General features: G+C 34.0%; 1 protein-coding gene across 9 annotated transcripts; it reads right to left on the bottom strand.

The window, feature by feature from the left end:
* Nucleotides 1-3,793: 3,793 nt before the first annotated feature.
* LOC126688729 (uncharacterized) lies at nucleotides 3,794-21,537 on the bottom strand. 9 transcript variants are annotated; one of them, XM_050383529.1, is made up of 8 exons: nucleotides 21,303-21,537; nucleotides 13,344-13,486; nucleotides 12,541-13,031; nucleotides 12,104-12,322; nucleotides 6,965-9,200; nucleotides 5,998-6,113; nucleotides 5,721-5,833; nucleotides 3,794-4,167 (listed from the first exon to the last, which is right to left on the bottom strand). In XM_050383529.1, the coding sequence occupies exons 3-8, from the start codon at nucleotides 13,001-13,003 to the stop codon at nucleotides 4,033-4,035; spliced, it is 3,282 nt and encodes a 1,093-aa protein (XP_050239486.1). In that variant the 5' UTR covers nucleotides 13,004-13,031; nucleotides 13,344-13,486; nucleotides 21,303-21,537; the 3' UTR covers nucleotides 3,794-4,032. The 9 variants fall into 9 exon arrangements, with proteins under 9 accessions (XP_050239486.1, XP_050239487.1, XP_050239490.1 ...); XM_050383530.1 differs by having other exon boundaries at nucleotides 13,344-13,399; XM_050383533.1 differs by lacking the exon at nucleotides 13,344-13,486 and having other exon boundaries at nucleotides 12,541-12,744; nucleotides 12,811-13,031.
* Nucleotides 21,538-24,108: the final 2,571 nt, after the last annotated feature.

The raw sequence follows: 24,108 nt of genomic DNA, 5'->3' as shown, positions 1-24,108 counted from the left end.
GTAATTATTAAATGGATAAAATTTAGTTACAAAATTAGTTGTAATCTAAGGGTATAATCTAACTCAATATATTTTTATTAGAGATAAATTTTGAAAAATCTACTATTGGATTACATTTTCTTCATATATCCTCCATACTTGCAAAATTTCTAAAAAATTAAAAATCAATAATTATATTATTAATAAATTGTTTAAATTACAAGTTTTTGTAGTTTAAAATTATGTATAAGATATAAGCTTATAGATAATATAGTAAATAATATCTAATTGATACAAAATTTGACATGTGTATTAAATGCATAAAGAACATACAATTCAATGATTAGATTTTCTATCTAAAAAAAAAGGGGTTAGATTTTCAAAATATACAGTAATATTTATTTTATTGAGTAAGGTTGTAACCTTAAGCTATAATTAATTTTGTAGTTAAACTTTGTTCTTATAAAACCTACTACATTATGCAATACTTGGTGGAATATTTATTAGAGCATCAATATCAGATGTTCTAAAAATGTCATCTTAACACATTATTTTACAATTCACCGTACATCACATTTTATATTTTTTAGTTCTATACATTAAAATAATATATACAATAATTAAATTAACATTAAAAAAATTCTACCACATCTGTCTGGGCCCATCAAAGTGAATAAAAAAGTAATAAAACTTTTGAGATTTTACACTGTAGCATGTTGGAAAAAATTTACAATCTGAAACAGCTCATGATGCAAAGATTTTGGAATTTGGTGTGCCAATGCTCTTAGATATGAAATATTGTTATCACATTACGATAGTCTAGAGGGAGTCTCATATTTAAGTAGTACCATTCTAGTGTTCTATAGTCACAAAGAAATAATTTAATTTTACCCCTTCAAAGGAATAAAAAAAATTAATTGCAACAATCAAGAAGAGTAAGAAAGTTGGAATAAAAAAATATCCAAATATTTATACAATTTCTCACCATACCGTGCTAGTATAGAATTGCACGGTAGCTTGTGCCAAATTATTCTGGCATTTGACACATCTCATGTAGGTGATTTTTTAGTATTTGGTGTGTTAAATACTAAAAATTTAACACACCTGATGCTAGTGCTATTAGCATACAATCATCAAGCATTTCAAAGTAAACACACGTGACAAGATAATCATGAAGGGTAAGAAATAGATAAAATAATATAAATTAATTCCAACAATCATGAAAAGTAAGAAAGTTGGAATAAAAAAATATTCAAATATTTATACCATTTCTCATCGTACCGTGCTAGTATAGAATTGCACTGTAGCTTGTGCCAAATTATTTTGGCATTTAAAGTGATTTTTTTAGTGTTTTGTGTGTTAAATACTAAAAATTTAACATTTAACACACCTGATGTTAGTGCTATTAGCATACAATCATCATGCATTTCAAAGTAAATACACGTGACAAGATAATCACATAATGCTTTGGGGTGCACAATCATAATGTAATTACAAAATATTAATTCTCAATAACACCATAAATTAATCTCATATACAAGTCCACTTTCCAATTAAAATAAGAGTCATGTTAACAGATGCTTTTAGGACAATTGTTAATAAACCATAATAGGAAAGTTTTAATACCACTTTTATGAAAAATATAAAAAGCTATCAACAATATTTATTATTCTCCTAATAAAATATTTCTAAAAATAGCTCCTAAACCAATACCCTAAGGATACTAGTTAACATTTCCCTTAAATTAATTTGCTTTTATTATTGCATGTGAAACTTAAGTTCCAATAACATGTATTACCCCAAAAATTAAGGCATAGTGCTTACATTCACCAAAATTAAAATTAGTGCTTCTCAAAAAAAAAAAAAAAAGCGGTTAATTATGTCTAAAATTAGCTATAGTAGATGGAGGAATTGGACCCACAATATTTACTCATTTACTTCATGTTATGGAGCATGACCGAAGACATGTGGTGATCAATGTACGTGCTGATCAATGTATGTACGATCTATGGTCTAGGGACAACCCTGATAAATTCTATCGTGTACCAAATAAAAATATAGGCACGATTTAAATTGCTTTAGCACATATGAATCATACTTGATAGTTGAGGTTAAGCTGAAGTAGCTAATGAGGCATAAAAACTGTGTTAGAATCTATGGGAAGAAAAGCCATTGTTACTCAACACAATTGAAATTGCTTGGACATAAGCATAAATTGCTTAGCCCGTTAGGAGTAAATGTCTCTGGATTACTCGGCAACTAGTTTTTGTAGTTGGGGTCAATTACTTGTAGGTTTTATTGGCTAGAATAAAAAAAATAAAAACAAGAAATATTGAAGTTGACAACAACGTATGTCACAAATTCTGCATTTTTCTTAATCTATATGTGCAATTGGCATTTCACATATAACTTGCAACAACTCATATTTGCCCAGGAAAAGTGGCACCAAAAAATACTGTTAAACCACAAAACTCCAATCAGTTTGTGTAGATGTGTACACAGTTTGGTGTGATCAGTAGAACTGGCCAGTTTTGCACCGAACCTCATGGGTCAGTATGGTCAATTCCCCAACACGGCTGCACCAGTGGGTTGGTCTTAGCTGATCCCATGCAGTCTACTTTTATGGTGTCAGTGCGTTGGGCTGAGATAGTTTGGGCCACACTATTCTTCACTAACACACTGACAAACCCAATCCCAAACCCAAACCCAAACACATAATGTACCCACAACACTTAACTGTTCTTTTCCTCATTTTTTTTTTTTTTTTTTTTTTAGAAAGAACTGTTCAGTCTAGCAATGAGGAATGTGGATTTACAAAAAAAAATAGCAGGACTTTATAGGTGTAAATTACAGTTCGTATTATCAAATAATTCTAGTTAGCTGCAGTCTCCAAAGAATTCTGTATGCTATTCACCATTTCTCCCAATTTGATAATATGAACTGTAATTTACACCTATCAGAAAAATAAAAAGGAAAAAAAAATCCCCAAATTTACATATATATATATAATGACAACAGAGAAAAATTGAGGCTGAGCACTAACTTGATTGAGAAAACTTCATTTCCCCAAATTTGCAAATATATAGACTACAAAGTTCGGGGGTGGGGGTGGGAACACTGAATATTGCCTTCACTAACCTGAAAGTCAGAAGGAAACATTGAAACAGTTGGTGGAAATTCCTGTAAAACACAAGACCAAAATATCAAACAATCAAAACAGAGAGAGAGAGAGAGAGAGAGTTACCTGGCATTGGCAAGATGAGGATGACGATGAGTTGTTGAACAAAAAACGACGATGGTGATTGGCTATGGAGAGAGGAGAGATGGAGACCCAGAGGACAAAGACATTGACAGTGAGAAATGAGAAAAATATAGAATATTTAGACTTTAGCACTCCCAAATGGTGCCAATGCCTTGTAGCTCAATTAATTGACACCTCCTAGTGTTTTTAAGATATTCTAAGGTTCAAATCTTTCCTCCCTATCGTAATCGTCGCATTGAAAAGAATATAAATAAATAAAATAATTCTCAAATGGAAATCAAAACTCGTTTTAAGTATGCATAAATACGATGATGGTTTTCTTCGAAACTCCAGTTGTCTATAGAATTCAAAAACCCTAACCGAGCACCAAATCAGTTGATGTTGGTTTTGCCCAAATTCCGTTAGCAGTGAAACTGAGAACCTTCAGCAGCCATCTGAGGCTCTATCATTTCCGATCAGCTGCTGAACACCCTAAATTGTTGTGTGTGAAATGATGGTCACTATGGCAGAAAGCAATTCTTTTATCCACTTAAAAATATAGGGTAATCACGCTTAAAAAGATTCCTCCTTCACATGTTCAAGATGACATTCAAAATAGAATTTCCTACTTTCAACTAGACATTCATGTTTCACATGTACAATGTTGCAAACATAAATTTTTTTTTTTAAATTTTTACATATGCTACGTAAGAATGCTCGTTAACTGTCTCACTTCTCACTTTGCATTTGTGTGAGCTAGAATTTTAATTGCCGACACTAACAAAGATATGATGTCTGAAATCAGGAGATTCCTAGAAGCCTAAAACTTTTCTCTTTTTGACTTTCAATCTTAAATCTTCTTCAGATGGGATCTGGGCACTGTCACTTGAGGTTGCACTCCACCATGCCATAAGCTCATCCTGCAAAATGTGATGGCAATTTAACCACTTCACATTGAATGGGTAACAAGCAAGATTCAGAATATTGTCAATCTCACTACTAGGATAGAACCTTGCTAATCACCATCCCTCAACTTTGTGTACAGTAATTGACCCAATTGATCTAAACATTAAGAGTGACCATAAAGGTGAAATGTAATAAAAATTAGCAGTTGATATTATACTATATAATAATCCATTAAGAGATTTACATGATATGTAGCATTTTCAAAGAATTATGTCATCCAGTTCTTGAACTGATCATCATGAGGCATTTTTGACATTATACCGTTAGAATTTGCCAAGTTTGAGAGACAACGCCTGAACTAGCTTTAAGTTGCGACTCCCATGATTTTGAGATTCCATAATCGCTTCCAGTTCAAATGTTAAATTAAGCATTTATGGGTCAGGTTATACCCTTTTTTAGGGAAAAAAACAATTTTAGTCCTTAAAGTTTGGTCCATTTTCTAATTGGTCCCTAGAATTTCAAAAGTGACAATTAAACCCTTAAAATTTGTAATATGATTCAATTTGGTCAGTAAAGTCTTCACCGTTTTCCAATTTAGTCAATAGAGTTTCAAAAGTTTGTAAAATGATTAATCCCATTTTTTCCCCTTTTATATTCTTGTATTTTCCTCACATATTCTCATAAACCAAACATGGAATAGACAATTATTAAGCAGATTCATATTCAGAAAGTGAAAATTATTATTCTATTTTATTTTATCGTAAATTCCATGTGGTAATAATGAGCCATCATGGTTGCTACATGGCAATTTCTATCCACTTGGACTATTAGCATGTAATTTCTAAGCTACATAAACTTTTTTTTATTACATGACACATTAATGTCCAACTTAGAGTGTGGACCAAATTGGATAATTTTATAAACTTCAAGGATTTGATTGCTACTTTTAGACCTTTAGAGATCAAATTGGAAAATGGAGCTAACTTTAATGACCAAATATGGTGTTTGCCCCCCCCCCCCCCCCTTTTTTTTTTTTAAAATGTATACATCTATACCATATTTGACTGAAGGAATCCAAAACATTGCTTTGATGCAGATATATATATATATATATATATGAGATGCTTCTCAAAAATAAAAATAATAATCAGATACATATGAGATGGTTAATACACGCAAAATCAAATATACAAAGAGAATTCCAGATGGATGGTATTTTTGGTGTCATCAATGAACTGGATAAAATGATAACTAAAACTTTAGAAACTGTCGTACACAAGGTTCCCTGACTTGGAAACAATGTGCCACTTTAAAAGTACTTCGGAAGGGGGAAGAGAAGTAAAAGAAAAAACATAACTATTATTTGACTTATTCATACCATCATGCATTCTAAACACGTGAATGGATGTGTCAATAAGGGAAGAAAACCTCAAGTAGCCATATAAATTTTATGTAATGCTGTTAAATATTTCAAGCTTGAAAGATCTAGAGAATAATAAGTGAATTGAGCTTGAAACTGAATACTAGTAGCTTAGAAGCATATCGACAAATATAGTGTGAGGAAAAACTAATATGCTGTCAGATTATTACTTACCTCAAGGAAATCATGGTTGGAGACATATTGACTCTCAACCAAACCTTTGATTCCCCCTAAGTTTACATAGATAGAATTTTCTGCATTTTGTGGCGCATTCTCTCTTTGCTTCCCTGTGCGTCCAGAAAAATAAAAACGAGTCAATTATAAAAGTAGGTCTTAAAGAAGTGCATTATGATGATCCACAAATTTGTTAACAAGTATGCAAATTATCTCCCTATCAAATTGATTAGTTATACAACACGATAACAAAATAAAGAATTAGTTCAACTTATACCAGTTATGTAAGCCACATGGTATCTAGTTCCACCTAGTCCTTCTTGCCACTTCCGAAGCCGTAGACGCAAGAAAAAACCATCAAGAGGTGATAGTGACATATGGGAATTCATCCATCTGGTGGCCATGCAACATAGAAAAAATCATTTTTTTTTTTTCATTGCACATAGAGAATATCAATTACAGAGACGATGTACTACAGCAAGAATTAAGTTTCGAAGTCAGCCCTTGCAAGTGCAGTACTCTAAACTATGCATCTACTAGAAGAACGAGTTCTACCACAATAAACCAAAATTCAAGATTGAAGAAAGAGGCAATTTGTAATTTGGTTGATACCAAAAAGGTATTTTTGGAAGACAAGCATTTCATTAAAATTGAAGAGTAGCAATTAAAATTAATCCTCCCACTGATAATGGGGTTTCTGATGTCCCTTTTTGTCATGTAGACATGCAACAGTTTTTCTAGACCGCTAGTATTACTATGTCATCCCAACCATAAAAATAGGCTTAATTTATGTAAAACGAAAAAAGAAAAGAAAAAAGTGCTCCAGAAAAATAGGAAAACTCTATTGCCTACCATATACAAAGAATGACACACAAGCACAGGTGTACTCATGACACTGATGAAAACTGAGGATCCTGAGGACTCAAAAGAATTGAGAAAAGATCAGATCAAAAGCACAAAAAAGACCACCATATCTGTTTAGCTTGAATTTACATGTTTGTAAATATCCTATGCATCAAACATACATTTATAGGCTGACTACTGTATGGCGTTCATATCATAAAGGGATAATTAAGCAAATTGTTAATTTTGCTGTATCCTTGAAATGCATGTGCAAACTGTCAGGGTTAATATCAACTGTAATTGAACATACTACTTGCCATATATAAACGGAAATTCCAATCAAACGAGTAATTAATAATGTGAGTTTACCAATGACAGGTTAATTAGTATGATCTACTTACTTTAGGATATCTGAGCGAGACAAACGAAGGCTTTTTATGGCGTTAAAGATTCCTTTTGGTACATCAGAAAGTTTCCTATTGATAGGCATGATCTGATTTTCTTTTGAATAGTTTTCCACAGGACTTGAAGCAATGTACTTCTTCAATGAATTTGCATTAGATCCTATTTCTTCAGGGGCTATCATTTCATTTGGTTTCCAATTAAAATTATGGTCTGATATTCTTAGAGCACTCCCATTACAAGCAGCTTGAAATTGACTCTTCCAACCAGTTAGCAGCTTTGAGTTTTCTTTACCTTCCGTTTTATGCTGCATTTCTCTAGGACCAACCAAAGAAGTACCAAATCTTGTTTGATGTTGCCCTCTTGAGGATGTACTGGGACATGCAACAGCCCAATGACTGAACTGGAAACATCTAATGCACAAGCAAGGCGATTCTTCTGCCCCAATATAGGAATCGATATTCCTTAGAAGATCCTCAATCTCACTTTCTGTTATCTCAGAACACTCTTGTAAATGGTGACCCTTTATGCCACAATAGAAACAGGTTACAGTATCTTTTACATCTGATGGTATGATGTGTTTTAAGGCATCCAATCTTCTTGCAAAGATAGAAGCCATTGCCTCTGAACTTTTAAACTTTGGAGAAGGCAATTTAGGGTTCAATTTATTTACAGATTTCTGATCATTGTGGCCTTTGATCCAATTAAAACCAACAACTGCGTCAGTATCAGCAGGACACTTCTGTGATTCCTTGCCCAAAGCAAGCATTGGACCTTCAGCAGAGAGCTCCCTTACTGCCACACTTTTGTGGTTTTTGGAAAAGCCAACATAATTCTCAGGACAAGGAAGAGGTCTTGTGCAATCAGTGGAGCACTCAAGACCGACACCAATACTCTGGATGCGATCATCCACGTTTAACACAGGGCCAGAAGTTTTTGCACAAAACCGAGTTATCCACAAGCTATTTCTGTGATCATTAGTTGTCTTCCCTTCAGCTAGCAGATCAGAATCAATGTTCTCAGCACTGATAGTTCTACGTTTACCCAGAGAAGAATTGGAGCTTATTCCATCTTTCTCATTTCCAAAGTCCAAGTTGCATGACTTTTTATTCTCCCCGGAGTTAATCTTGCTATCTTCCTTACTGGAAACAGATGTCACTGGAAATGTTTTAGGCTGGTTTAATGAATCTGCTCCATCTCCAGAGGTTGATTCATCAAGCTTATCATTTGGCAGCAGAATTTGTCTGCATATTTTATCACCATCCTCACAAATGGATATTGGAGTAGCATTAATGTTGCACATCTTGTTATCCAGCTCATGCTCCTTAGATCCTTCTCCAGTTTGATAATTGGCATTAAACAATGTTGTTTCTCCTCCTGCCTTTGGACAATATAAGGACTGAAAAATTGACTGAAAACCATTATTTTTGAATCCTGGATCATGATTCTCGTTGCATGTGAGAAGATTCTGATGTCCATGATCAGGATGTGCAATAGCAAGAGCACGAGCAGGTGCCTCACCTTGCATTGGTTTTGAGAAACCCTTCATCATGTTCGATATCCAATTCATAAAGGAGCTATCTTGTTTAACATAGGATGTTGAACCGGGTGTATCTTGAATTTGGCTTTTGATTCTTTTACTCCCAACAATCATGTGTCCTTCAACGCTCCACCTCTTCTTGCCTGTTGAAAACAACCCACTGTTGCAGCTTTCAACACTCTCATGGCTATCATCTTCCTCTTTTGACAATCTTCGATCAATATCTCCATTAGATAAAGCCTTTTCCTTGCCTTTCCTTCGAGGCATACGGATTCTGCTGTTAGTTAAGAAGACTTCAATCGGAACAGCCTTGTTTATGTGAAGTACAACTTTGTCTGGCTGAAAGCCAGTTTTACCTTCATTGAACTCTGATTCTACAATCTTATTCGCTGCACCACAAGCGCTATCACCAGTCAGAGTTCGTAAATCATTCTCAGCAGTGAACTCCAGCATTTCCAAAGGTCTTTTGCCTGGGGAACTAAGATTCTGGACTGAAGTTTCAGAAGCTTTGCATTTATCCACAGGGAGAACATCAGAGGCCAAATTGATATTCTTTCCCAATATTTGATTGCCACTTCCAAAATCTCTGCCTCCACCTCTAGAGTCCTCAGAAAATGGTTCATTTGCCACCATGTCAGGTTTAGGTTCATCTATTTCGGTTGGTATAATATCAGATGTTCCTCCATATACCAGACCTGTTGGTAAATCAGCAGGTTAAATCATGTCAGATGTCAGGAAAATAACGAATGCTCCATCAACTTTGAGAAAAGTAAGATATAAATAAAATGTCCACTTAACATGGAAGGAAAAACAGTTTGCATGGCTTGTGCGTTTGAGGCGAAATAGGAAGTGCCAAATATTTTGATGGTTCTTGCAGAAAGCATATGGCCCATTCCTTTTGTAAAAATAGAAATAAGAAAATAAAGAGATGTACAAGGAGAGAAGGTAGAACTGTAGAAGCAAGAAGAATTAATGTGGTTTAGCCTAATGGTACGTCCTTTGTGGAAAACCCATAGCAGCTACATTTTTGCCATTTAGAATTGTGTATTACAAGAATCCAATATAGGGTATATACACACAATGGTTGGCCATTGATTATGCCTGGGATCAAGGAACAGGACTAAGGTACGTACATAGTAAAACGTAGAGACTCAAACAAAGCATGTGCACATACTAACACCCACCTCAAACTCAAGGGGAATTATAATCTCACTAGCCGCGAACCCGCACGTGATAATTATTTTTATGGTGGTTTTATTAAATTTTTTTTTTTACAATTTAAACTAATCTAATATTGAGTAATGTATTTCGTAATTATATTTTTATTTATTATAGGAACAATCCAAAACACCAAAAAAACGCAAACTAAAAAAAATTAATACAACTTAACAATGATTAATTGAACCAATATTATGATAAAATTTTGTTTTTTATAATCTATTAAGATTATTTTCTTTGTAGAAATTATAATTTCGGCCACCCAAAACATATTATCAAATAAACAATTATTAGTAAAATCTAAGAATTAAATTTCTATACATGCATTGTTATAAAATAATAATAATAAAAATAAAATTAAAAAAGTTAAAATTTGTCACCTATCCGATTATTTTCATTTGGCTAACCTTTGCTTTTCTTTAAATAAATGGTATTATAGAGTACTTCTAATACAACTATTAAGAGTACTTTGTCCACCACAAAGGATTAGAAAATAAACAAAAATTAGTAAAGTCTTATAATTTAACATCTAAATTGAGCACTATAAAAAACCATGCTATGTAATAGCATATTATTATTTTTTTATATGCTATATTTAATTCTTTAGAATGCAATAATAGGATAACATTTAACAATCAAAAAAAAAAAAAAAAAACAACCTAAAGTACAACAACAATAGCAATTTAAAAAACAAAACAAAATCGTATTAATCCAAAATAGAGTTTTAAAGAATATAAAAAATTATCAACCTAAAGTAGAGATGCAAGAAAAATAAAAAAATCCACCAAAATATTTGGAGAGAGAGAGAGAGAGAGGGAACCTTTTTTTTTTTGTGCGGGAAAAACTATACATAGAATAGAAGAGATAGTGACAAATTTATAGTAAGAAGGTGTGAATAAGAAGAGACAAAAATAAAGGAAGATGAAGGGGAAAAGGAAGAATGATATTAATGTAGAAGGTAGTGGGGAGATGAAAAGGTAAGGGTGGGAGAAAGATTGAAGAAATAGTGGGGAGATGAAATGGTAAGGGAGAGAAAAAGGTTGAAGAAGTGTAAATATTAAAAAAAATAAATGTTAAAAACAATTATAAGAAAATTGAAAAAAAAAAAAAAAAAAAAAAAAAACCCAAAAGCTTGGAAGGCTTCAACATTTTGTTTGTTTGTTTGTTTTTTTTTTTTCCTTCCTTCCTTTAAGCTGAAAAGGCTCACACAAAACCCTAAAACTGAACTGAAAAGGTTTTGGGTTAGGCTTGATAGTGGAACTAAATAAATAAAAAGTGGGTTGGATTAATTATACAGATTTATTATAGGGTGATAGTGGAAGTAAATAAATAAATAGTGGGCTGCATTTATAAGGCTGAAAATTGTAAAAATCATTTTAAAATTATAAGACAAATTATATTTAAAAAAAAAAAAAAAAAAAATGACGTGGCAGCTGATGTGGCGCAACGTGAGAGCAGCAGCATTAAATGTTACGCTTCAGCTTTTAGTATTATATAGATATAGATGAGGAAAACCATGACCATGAATGACCGGATTTGATATAGAATGGACCAGGCATAATGTGGAATGAATGTGCGAAATGCTGACAATAGTTGATGGCAACTACCAATGACAATCGGCAACCAGAGAACAGTTGCACCAGTGACCAAAAAGTAGCTCCTATGGTCGAAGAATGGCTACACTGGTGGCCTGAGGAATATCAACAGAGGATAACATTGTGGTGAAGCATGTGAGCAATTTGGTGGGTTTCACATAGATTGAACCTAAAAAGAATGAGTGATATACCAATTAGTGTGACTTTGGAGCCTCAAATGGGGAGATAGAACCCAAAATCGGAATCTGTGAAAAATGGACTAGGAAGGAGGTTGGGACAGTGGCTGGCAATGACTGGTCCAAATGATGATCAGCAGTAGTATCTGAGCGATGGTCGGCAGTGGACTACTTGAATCTTATTTAAGGCCACAGAAAAGTGCCTCTCATACCATGCTAAAATAGAAATAAGAAAATGAGGTGATGTAAAAAGAAAGAAAGTGGAACCAAAGAGAATTAACATAGTTCAGCCTAACAACCTACATCCAAAGCCAAAACTCTTAGCAGCTACATTGCTATTCAGAATTGTGTATTACAAAAACCCAATACAGAATAAATATACACACAATGGTTGACCTATAGGGGCCATTGATTATGCATAGATCAAGGATAATTGATATATCTTGATTCAAGGTATAATAAAAGGCCATGATGAAGGTACATACACAATAAAACACAGAGAGCAGATACATTAAGTCGTATAAAATAAGCGCATATACTACCATGTTTCTAGAACAATAGAAATAGATCGGTTGTAGACCAAAGACCAGAGTAACTTGAAAGGACTACCTAGAACTATCTTCTGGGAAAAAAGAGTCAAAAGATACGGGCATGCACCTGGCACACTAGGAGAATTGTTTTCTCTGGTCTCAGATATTTCAGCCATTTGAATATTGATTGGGGCACAAATATCATCACCTTCACTCTTTCTTAGATCCTCCTTTCGAGTAACTTGTAGAACAGATGATCCTACCATGGTGTTCACTTCCTCCATATTACGAACAGGTCCTGCCAAACAAGAGTCCTCAGGTTTTGTTAAACAGGTTTCGAGGGGAAAACATGAAACAATACATATAAAAGATTGATCTTGATAGGTCCACATTCATCAGTATACAACTTAATACCTATTCATAAACTTTTTCTCCATTACTAAGAAAAATTTAGACCAAATATCTAGCCCAACCCCACGTACCCTACAATTTAACATAAAAAATAATTTACCTAACCTGTCTTATGTTCATGATTTGGCTGAAATTCTGGCATGCCACCACCAGCACTTGTAAGAGATGCATTTGAAGTAATTGCACCAGCAAAATCTTCCTTTGTATGACTTGCCACTTGTGGTGTAATGACTTCATCTACAGGTTTGTCAGTTGTAGAACTCCCGCCCATAAAGCTTTGAGGTGCTGGAAAATCCACATTGCTTGGTCCTGCACCCCACAGAAGTGAGGGTTTTTTATTGGCAAAGCTGGAATCAGCACGTTTGAGACTCAAACCTTTATGAGGAGACCAAACTAGTTCAGAAAGGGGACCAGAGGCCACAAATGTCATGTCTATCCTTGAACCTGCATTTGCACCTGCACCTGCACCTGAATCAATGTTCATTGGTCTCTGAATACACTGATTAGAATAACTCGGTGCAAGTCCTAATTCAGTCACTGGCTCTATGTTCTCATTGTCCACATTCATGTTTGGTTGGATGGATTAATAGGCAATCCTGAAATGCCAACAGGGACCAATTAGTCTGCTAAACATGTGAATCATTAACAATCACAACAATCGCCTTTTTTTTTCTCTCTCTCTCTCTAGTTTTTAAATGGGGAATGCAAGTATCACAATATAAGGTGAATAATTGGAGTTTCCAGATTAAACATACTGTAGCAGCATTGCTTTGAAATGTGTCTCGCAAGTATAGGAGATGAATTAATCTTAATCTGTTTGTAAACCTTTTAGACAGAAGGTTAATAAGATTACAAAGACCCTACTAAAGAGAGGTGAAACTTATAATCCAATTTATGGAAGGAGATGCCTTAGTAACTTTCTCTTCCTTCTCTTAAGAGAGAAGAGCCAGAAAATAAACAGGACCTATATAGCACATCGAAAAAACAAAACCTCATTAAAAGCATCTTCGACCGTGAGAACTTTGATATGCCAAGCGAACGTGTTGAAAGTCTGAAAATCAAATGTAAATGACATTTGACAAAGATGTTATCTTAGAATATTATAATGGCAGGAATTGGCATACTGACAACGTATTGAGTTTGTACAGTGAAAACAAAAACCCGTTTCAAGAAAAAACTTTGATTGAGACATAGATTAGTGTATTAATCACTAGATTGCATCCATAAACAGAGAGAGAGTGAATAGTCATATTAACAGCCATTGAGGATAATCATGATACTAATTTCTAATAAATGAAAACCATTAAGTCAACCCACAGTTTTCTACTATTCTGTTGCTCTCATGCATATAAGCAATAATCCAAATTGCTTATGCAATCATTTTCCATTTTACCTTCTCATTCAATAGAAGAAGCATTTCAGAGAAAAATGTTTTGAATAAATATGAAGAGAGTAATTATAATTTAGCATGTAGTACGGTGAGGAATCCTTAAGATAGTAGAGAAAAGCATAACTTTGAATTCGCACAGTGACATTACGATATCAAAATACTGCAGGACAAATAATTCAAAAAATAACATGGAGCATCTTTTGCAGACAGAAGTAAAAATTAAATTTAAATAAAAAAATAACAGACAAACATTAGGGGAAGTACGAAGGTCCCTTGAGGGTACACATTATCCTTTGAATAACAAAACATAGGACTAACATAAATTAATACTGAGGAAATTCATAGGGAAAGTTCGAAGATTTCAACAAAAGTATAAAAAGATTGTCTGAAAATTTTGGAATTAAATTAAAATAGCAAACATAGGAAAGGAAAAGGGATTGTGGCCATGCAACTTGATTCAGAAAAGAAAGTCATTCTTATATTAGTTAAGATATCCTTCAAACTTCAAAGGATACTATAAGTATTACTTACAAGTAATTTAATTGTTGGGAAATTTAGGGGAAATCAAATGAAAGAACACAAGAACAAACAGGCCTACAGGCACGGACAAATAATTATCTTGAAGAAATTATTTTCCCCCACTTGAATGAGTTTCCTAATGGGTTGCAGGCAAATTGTCCTTAGTATACAATAAGCCAAGATTTCTACAACAGCAAACTTGGAGAATCCTATGAATTTCTCTCTAATAGTGTGCAAAATCTGTAAAATCTTAAAATTCCTTTTTCAAAATTATGTAAATAAATAAATAAATAAATATAAATGCTTATTTATAACTAATGAAGAGTTGCCAATAAAAAGTCACCTTTGAAGTGTCACCCACGATAGGAATGAAGAGTTTCCAGAGAAAAGTCACATTTAAATGTCATTTAATAATGGGTTTAGCACCCTAAAACGTTGCCGATGCTATTACTAGCTGTTAGGAACTCAAACAGGTTCATTTTCCTTATTTTTCCACATAATTATGCTGAAAACATACTTTCTGCAACTATTGCGCTCAAGCAAGATGAAGTGAAAATGCACTTCGCTCGGGCAAGCTGCCCTGCTTGCTTGAGTGAACTCTTCAGTAACCAAAATAAAACTCTAACAAAAAGTTTCGCTTGTCCCTTGCTTATCTCTTGCCTGTCCCTCGCTTGGGCGAACTTCAATCTTGCTCAAGAGAGATTCTTAAAACCAGTTTTTTATTACCTTTAATCTTTTGCCAATCTTCTACTTTTCTAGTAGAATCTTCTCATGTATAACAACCTACACGTGAATATCTATATATACAAGTACAACAATCCCCCACTAGGTTGTAATATCCATATCCAACTTAGGTTGACACTATGTCACGCATAAAGAAGGTGTTTTTCAACTTAAACCTCCCACTAGTTTAGTGCTCTCATGACTCCAAGAAGACTCATAGAAGTTAATGATGGTCAAAGCTCAAAGCAAAACTATTTGCCTCAAAGCAAGAGAAAACATGCATATGAAAGCATCCTTTACACCAAAAACTCACATCTTGTTAACACTATTATGGCTATGTGCTACTCCATGGAATCCTAACTCTAGTTTAAAAATGGCACTTTATGCTCACATAAGTGGAATGTCCTATGATGTCCCTGTTACACAAAAATTTAAATGTATATTGACCTTCATTAAGAGAATAAAGTCACCCTCTATAACGTAACAGTAAGCATTAATCTATTTTGAATGTGACTTCAAAATTTTAGTTCTCAACTAACCACTTATGAACATACTGTTGCTACCCTTTAAACCTCTTTAGATTGGATCTATTTGAGGTTCATTTCTTGCTATTGGTAGTTCTATTCAAAGGATTTTAGTCCCATTCAAATGGATATGGTATACCAATTCTCAAGACACACAATTGATAGATGGGTCTATTAAGTTGGTTTTAGATTTTACATAGACAACGGATAATCCCATTAACTATTACTTTTCTAGTTATTCTTGTCTGAGATTCATATGTCTAAAGTTCATTCATTTAACTATAGTGGATGACTACACTAAATGCACATATATTTACTTAATGAAACATTAATCAAATACCTATTCGGCTATTCCCTTTTATAATCTTTTGTCCAACTCATTGAGTTGTCAAAATCATCCATAGCGATAACAGACCAAAATTTGACATTCCTTTATATCATTCCTCTAAAGGCAATATACATGAAACTAGTTGCACTACTCTTTCAGGGCCACCTACCTAAATATTTTTGGTATTTGATCAATAGGACATGCATAGCCCTCCTAAAATTGTTTTAGGTCCAGCCCTCTTATAACCACTTAAAAGTTTTTGGTTGCCTTGGTTTCGCCTCCACCCACTTCCAAAAACCCTCAAAATTGATGCATGTGCTTCGCAGTGCATTCTCCTTGGTTATCTTGTGGCCAAAAGAGAAATTACCTTTGTCTCTCGGGATGTCCTCTTTTTTGAAGACCATTTTCCCTTCTCTCTTACAACTTCCCCCTCATTATCACTTCCATTGTCCTTCCCTTTTGACAATCCCGACATCACCCACCCCACTAAGCACCATACTCATGACATCTTTACCCCTATCCCTGTCCCTCCCTGAAAATCATCATAATCCACCAAGCTTCCTACTTACTTGCACGTAGGGGGTGACAATTCATGTTCGCATTGTCGGGTTTGTGTTGTGTCGAGCCATGAGCATTCGGCTATATGGGTTGACCTGAACCCAACCTTTTTTAGTAAACGTGTCAGAAATCCTCAATCCTAACACTACCTGTCTATTAAACAGGTCAACTCGACATAACACGTTTAACCCGTCAACTCGACATAACACGTTTAACCCGTTTAATTAACAAGTCATGTAAAGGTCAATACAAATGACCTGTTTAATAACCTATTGGATTAATAGGCCATATCTGATTCAAATAACATGTTATCAATTCTCTAATATCTAAAATTAAAATACAATACAACAATAAATATAGTAATAAAAATATAATTACAACCATAAATTAAGCAGTAATAACAAAATAATAATAACAAAAGCTAATATATTTACACGCTAAATAGATCAAACGGGTTCGCATGTTGAACATAAACATGACTCGTTTATTAAACGGGTCAATCATGTCAACCCAAATATGACCCGAACCCATTTAACCTTAACCCATGACTTGTTTATAAATGGGTTAGTCGTGTCGGGTTTGCTAGTCATGTCGGATTTTCCCACCTCTACTTGCACAATTTCCACCTTGGTCAAGCTCTCTTGACTCGGCCCACTCCCTCATCCAACTTAGCTTTAATTAGCTCCTCTGGTATTTCTTACCCCTCCTCTCTCATATGATAATTTATTGCTCTCACCAGGCTTTCACATTTTATCTCTCTCTAGAAAAAACCTAAGTTTTTCTTGCAAGCTATGCAAGATCCAAAGTGAAAAAATGCCATGTGCGCCAAAATTGATGCCCTTAAAGCCAACAACACAAGGACTCTCACTGATTCTCCACCCAACAAAAAGCCCAATGACTGCAAATGAGTTACAAGATCAAGTACCATCCTTATGGCTCTATGGAATGTTATAAGGCTCTCTTGATTGCTAAAGGATACAATCAACAAGAGGTCCTTGCGTACTTTGAGACTTTCACCCTAGTTGCCAAGTTAGTCACTATCTGTGTCTTCCTTGTCCTAGCCACCACACACAATTGGCACCTTCACTAGCCAGATGTCAAAAATGACTTTCTATATGACGATCTTGATGAGAATGTCTATGTGCACCTTCCTCCTAGTTCTGAACAAAAGTGGAGATAAGAGTATGTAAACTCAATAAATCTCCATATGGTCACAAACAAGCTTCCCAACAATGGTTTGCAAAGTTTTTTTCAACTATTCTAGATGCAAGATACAAGAAATCCAAAGCAGATTACTCATTGTTAGTTTGATCCTACTAACATGAGTTTACCACTGCCCTTATTTATGTTAATTACATCATTCTAACAAGGAACATTTTGGAGCATATAAGAACTCAAGAAATTCTTAGGAGAACAATTCAAACTTAAAAACCTTGGAAACCAAAACAATTTCGGGTTTTTGGGGATAAAGGTTGCACAATCAAAGAAGGGAATATCCATATCACAACACAAATATGCACTTGAACTTCTTGATGAAATAGGGTTTCTGGGAGTAAAGCCATCCTAGTTCCTAGTGGAGCAAAATTTGCCACTCAATGAGTGTGAAGGAGACTTCATTATTGATCCCTCATCATACCATTGACTAATTGGGAGACTAATATGCTTAACCATTACCAAGCCAGATTTGACTCATATAATGCATATTATAAGTTAGTTCACGGACAAGCCTCGAATACCCCATCTAGCTGGGGCACATCAAGTATTGAAATACATCAAGCAAACACCAGGTTTAAGGAATTTTCAAGGATTCTGGTAAATTAGTCACTAGATACTAAATATTACTTGGCCAATCTCTCATTTCCGGAAGACCAAGAAATAAACAAATGTTTAACCTTCATCAGCTGAGGTAGAATACAAATCCATGGAGACTACTTGTTGTAGGAAACAACTCTTGGTAGACCCCAATGTCTCACACCTAAAACCATCTAAGTTATACTACGACAACAACCCCTTCATTCATTTAGCTTCAAACCAAGCCTTTCATGAATGCACAAAACATATCTAGAGAAATCGTCATGTGATGATAGAAAACTCCAAGTTGGCTCATCCAAATTGCACATCTCTACAAATCAACGGCTAGCAAATTTGTTCACTAAAGCACTTGAGCATTGACAAGCTGAATTTCTACTTTGCAAGTTGGGTGTCCTGAATTTTCACTTCAACTTGATGGGGAGTGTTGAAGATCAAACATATAAGCAAAACTCACCCACCAAATTTGTTAAGGAAGGCTAGATCAGTATGGAAAGTTCACCAACCACATCAACATCTCCATGTAATTAGCAAAATCAAGCTTATATGGAAACTAACGGCAATATCAATCAAAGTAGATTTCACAAGAGTAGGGATTTTGTTTGTAAGAAACATGTATATATCGAAACCTATAGAATAGAACAAAGCATTGCAAAATAGAAAATAACACTAACTTTGTGGATGTAGGCTTGGCTTTCATAGCCGAATTACGTGCTCCCTTTCTTCATAGTCATATATGTTTTACAGCTTCATCATTATTGTACCAGGAAAATGGCTCAGAAAGGTCATTACCACAACTCTATAGATCGGAACGAAAGAGTCCTATTCTATGGTTCTCTTAAGATAACCAAGAATTCTATTGATCGATTTCCAATGATCAACACTAGGATTATTGTACTTTGAAAGTTTGCATGCTGTGAAGACTATGAATAGGAGCATCCACAATAGTGGTGCTAAAAAGCTAAAAAGCTATTTTTAGCACCACTATACACAAAAAAGGCACTACAATAGTGGTGCTATAGGTAAATATTTTACCTATCTTGCTACAATACACAACTATATATGGTTGTGTAATGTAGTTGAAAGCTAAAAAAAAAAAAAAAAACTTAATTTTTTATTCTACCTTTGATTAAAATATTATTATTATTATTTTTTTTTCAAAACTCTCACAACTCTCAACTTTCAGACCTCTCATGCCACCGCCCCCCCAACCCACGCCGCCAACTCACGCCGCTACAAACCCAACTCGCTTGCCCAACTCCGACCCACCCCTTCTGCTGACCCAACTCGCCGACCCAAGCCCCGAGTCCCAAGCCGAGAGAGAGATGTACAAGTAGAGCGATGAGATCGAAGACTATGTTAACGTATTCGGAAACCAAAGCATCGGTGAGGATGTTGACAGCGTGGGCAGCATCAACGCGGGGTTGATTCTCCACTGAACCCACAGTAACATCAGCTACAGCTCGTCGCAGAACATCAATGGTAATTTTGTTTGTAATTGGTGATTTTGTTTGTGATTGGTGATTTTTGATGTCTGGGTTGAGGAAAAAGATTGGGGATTTAAGTTGGTGGTTTTTTTTTTCCTACCGTGGACTAGTGGTGGTGGTGGTTGTGGTGGTGGTTGTGGGTGTGGTTGTGGCTGATGGTGGAGGTGATTGTGGTTGGTCACTGAAGTTTGCTATGGATGTTTTTATTATTATTCTAATGAGTTATTTGTATTATTTTAATCAAATAGCTAAAAATACAGATCCATTGATGTTGGGTATGAAGAGGTAAAATAGATAAAGTGGGTTTTATAGGTGCCAAATAGCTAAATTTTTAACTCCACTACTGTGGATGCTCTAATATGGTACAATGCATAGCATACACCATGCTACCTATAGCACTAGCATACTTGAGATTTACTATTACCCTCCAACGATTCTCACTTAACTTACTTTATGCTGGAATCAAAAGGTGTATTCACCTCTTTTATCTTGAGATATTCAGATCTAGTAAGCACTTTCTCAATATAATGAGATTAATATAGTGAAAAACCTGCACTATATTTCTTTACTTTAATTCCCATAATAGTATCCACTTCAGTAAGATCTTTCATCTTAAACATAGAAGTCAAACATTTAGGTCCGTTTAGGAATAGCTAATTTAGCTAAAACTGAAAACTTTTTGTTGAAAGTACTATAGATAAAACTAAAAATTAGCTGAGATAGTTCAATGAAACCCATAATAGTACCAAAAAGTGTAATGAGACCGATAAGCAGTAGCAGAAATAAGCTTAATGGTAAGGGAAGCTGTCCAATATAAGCTATCCCAAACATGACCTTATAGTTTCACATCCATCTTCAAAGTCAGTTCCAAATATAAGCATATTATCGTACCATTAACATAAAAGACACAATGAACTTGTAAGCTTTATTGTATTTAAACTTGGAAACTTAGGGCTAAACTAGCTTATTGTCCTTAAACCTATTCCTGATTACATTTTAATTAGTGGTAAAAGAACAAGATGATTGCAAGTAGAGTCAGAAAACCTGACCTTTACTACTAACAAAAATTTTCTGAAACACTGAGAGCACAACCATGACTTAAAAAGGCAAGATACTACAATTGATTTGCTAATGCTAATGGGCTGCATTAATTTAGCGTAAGATTATACTTGGACCTTATAAAATGAAAATCTATGATCTAAGTCTAACCCCTACTTTCATAGCTAAAATTTGAACTTCATGAATAATAGTACACAAAACCTCACACACACATAAACTATACATTGATTATTTATATATAATTTATTAATTTAGCGGTGGGGTGAATCTAGCGTAGGTTCTCTTGCTTCTTGTTCAGAATTAAAGCCCTGACTTAGAAATAAGGGAAAGATCATACAAGAAAACCATTGTTATTTGAAGAAATGGAAGTTTCAGAAGCTATACAGGATCAAAGCAATGCACTTGTGGCAAAAGCAACAGAATTAAGGAATATCCATTAAGTAAAGCATGATTTTTGGATACCCACATACCTGTTTTTCCTTAAATCAATGGAACTTGCTTTCCTTCTGTCACTTCTTTGTGCTACTTATGCAGGATACTATAAATACACTGCACTCCAGAAGGCTTAGTACAAACTATAAGAAGAAAAAATATATATGAAAGATTGTAGGAGAACAAAGAGTGAGTGAGAGAGAGAGAGAGAGAGAGAGAGAATGTGAATCTTTTTTCTTTAGAGAGAGAGAGAGAGAGATGAGACCAAACCAGTCACATAGTCTTCGCAAATGCCATGCGTCATGATAGCGAAGTTACATGAAGCTCACAGCCTTTTCCTGAAGATTCTGAGGTATGAGGTTAACAAAATGCCACGCGGCTCATTGTCTGCCAATCACATATTGTTTATTCTGTAGTAACATATTTAATAATTAATATATTATTACTAAGTGAGTACTGTCTACTTTTAGCAAAAAAAAAAAAAAAGTGAGTACTGTCTACTGTGTATAATATTATCAGCTGCCAAAAGTTCGTGTTTCCTTTTTGAGCGTATATATATATATATATATTTATATATATATATATATGGATTTTACTAATGTGTGTTCTTAGGACATATATTAATTTTTATTTTTGAAAAAAATTTCTCAAGAATTGAAAAAGTTGAATTTTCAAAAAAATATTTTCAAAAATAAAAAACTTAATGTGTTCTCTAAAGACACACGTTAACCAGACTCATAATTAATATATGTGACTCGTATGTATATTGCATTCTCTCAATTAACAAACCATCTCGGGAATGCCATCTTTTTAACGTTATTTGACTTTAGGCTCAAAAGCAAGCAGGTAGTTTTTTTTTTTTTTTTTTGTTACAACTATCATTACCACCAAATCTAAAGTACAGATTTTGTCACTAACAAAATGATGGTGATTGTCAAAATAATATATATATATATATATATATATATATTTGAAGAGTCTTTTTAGATACTGTTTATTTTGTTAAAACTGAAAATTTATTATTTAAAGTACTATAGATAAAGATAAAAGTAAATTAAAATTATACAATAAGGTTATGAATAATATCAAAAAAATGTAATAAAACCCATAAATAATAACAAAAATAAACTAAAAAGTAAAATAGTTTTCATTTTTAAGAGGTTTTCAAAGGGAGGCGAAATTATTGAAATCTTTAGAGAATCATCTAAACAGGATTTTGGTTTCGGGATGGGAAATTATTTTAGTTTTTAGTTTTGGACATCCATGTTAAAAATATATATATATATATATATATATATATTATAGTTTTTATTTAAAGGGTAAATTACCCTTCTAAGAAAAAAAATCATGGATAAATTATCATTTTGGTCATGTATTAATTTAGTTTCTAATGTTATAAGGGCCATGTTAACAGTGTTCTTAGGACAATTGTAGGAAGACTTTCATCTCGACCCCTAATCAGGTATTGTCCTCTTTAGAAATGGCGTTGAGCCTTAATCCTCAAGGATTTGCTCAATCCCACATCGGGGAGAAACGCCTCCCACTAACGCGTTATAAGCCTTTGACCTAAGGATAAGGGTACCACTACTACACATGCGAAGTAGAGCAAGTCTCAAAAATTGTTAGCTCATGCTGTGGTAGTGCACTCCTTCGGGTCACACATAAACCTACGAAGGGGGAAGGTAGGGGTTTCCCCATAAACCCCAAAATGCACCTTTTTGTGGGTGGACTTTCGAAAAACTCTCTCTTGGAGATTTGAACTCCGGCCTTTACCCCCCACACCCCATAAGTACTTATACTTGTGGAGTGACTATCGCACCAAGGATATACAGTGGTGTCTATTTGTCTATTTGAGACATCTACAACACTAAAACTGATAAATCCTCTTAAAAGCAGCTCCAAGGACGTTATCTAGCCCATCCAAATTGTTATAGATGTCACCAACTACAATGCTTGAGCTGAAAGCATGTTTCTCTCTCTTTGCGGTCAAAATTTTTGAGATTATGTCACTTGGATAGAAAAGTTCTTGGTTTTTACCTCTGATCAATGGCAGGTTTAGAAATTTTTTCCACATAAAATCTTATAATTTCCTTCTACTATTTTTGTTTTTTTTTGAAACTATTGCATAATAGTTTCACATTATCAATGTTGCAAGTTACATTTTTTTCAAAATTTTAGTTCAATAAAATTTTTCTTGGACTTTACCTATTTGTTTGTAAGGGTTTAATATATTATTAAGGAAATTAGAGTTTAATGACAAAGTTTGGTATAAACTTAGTTGCAACATAAGGCTACAACTCTCACTAAAAAAATTAACATGACTACATATTATGAAAATCTAACCGTTGCATTGCATGTTCTTTATGTTTTTAATACACAACTAAATTTCATGCCAATCGGATGTTGTTTACTATTTTATCCATAAACTTATTCTATATGTATAATTTTAGACTACGAAAATTAGAAATTTAAACATTTGATTGATGATATAGCTATTGATTTTTTATTTTATTAAAATTTTGCAAGTATGCAGGATTCAAGAAGAAAATGTAATTCAATAGTGAATTTGTCAAAATTCACAATCAATAAAAAAAAAAAAAAAAATTAAGTTGAGTTGTAGTCTTAGTCTAAAACCAAATTTGTTGCATGATTTTGTTCAAATTTTAATTATGTTGGGCCTAAAAAAATTATAAAAATTTTAAGTTTATATATAATAATCATTTTTTTTCCAAGTCAGGGTGGTCCTATGACAATGTGGAGCCACCCTTACCTTTAATGAATTTGAAAGTTCCAACTCATTTGTGTTTGTAGTTGAAAAGTTATGGGTGAGTTTGGCTATAGATT

Source organism: Quercus robur, chromosome 6, assembly GCF_932294415.1.
Source record: "Quercus robur chromosome 6, dhQueRobu3.1, whole genome shotgun sequence".
Classification (NCBI taxonomy): domain Eukaryota; kingdom Viridiplantae; phylum Streptophyta; class Magnoliopsida; order Fagales; family Fagaceae; genus Quercus; species Quercus robur.
This window is presented reverse-complemented; position numbering and strand designations above follow the sequence as displayed.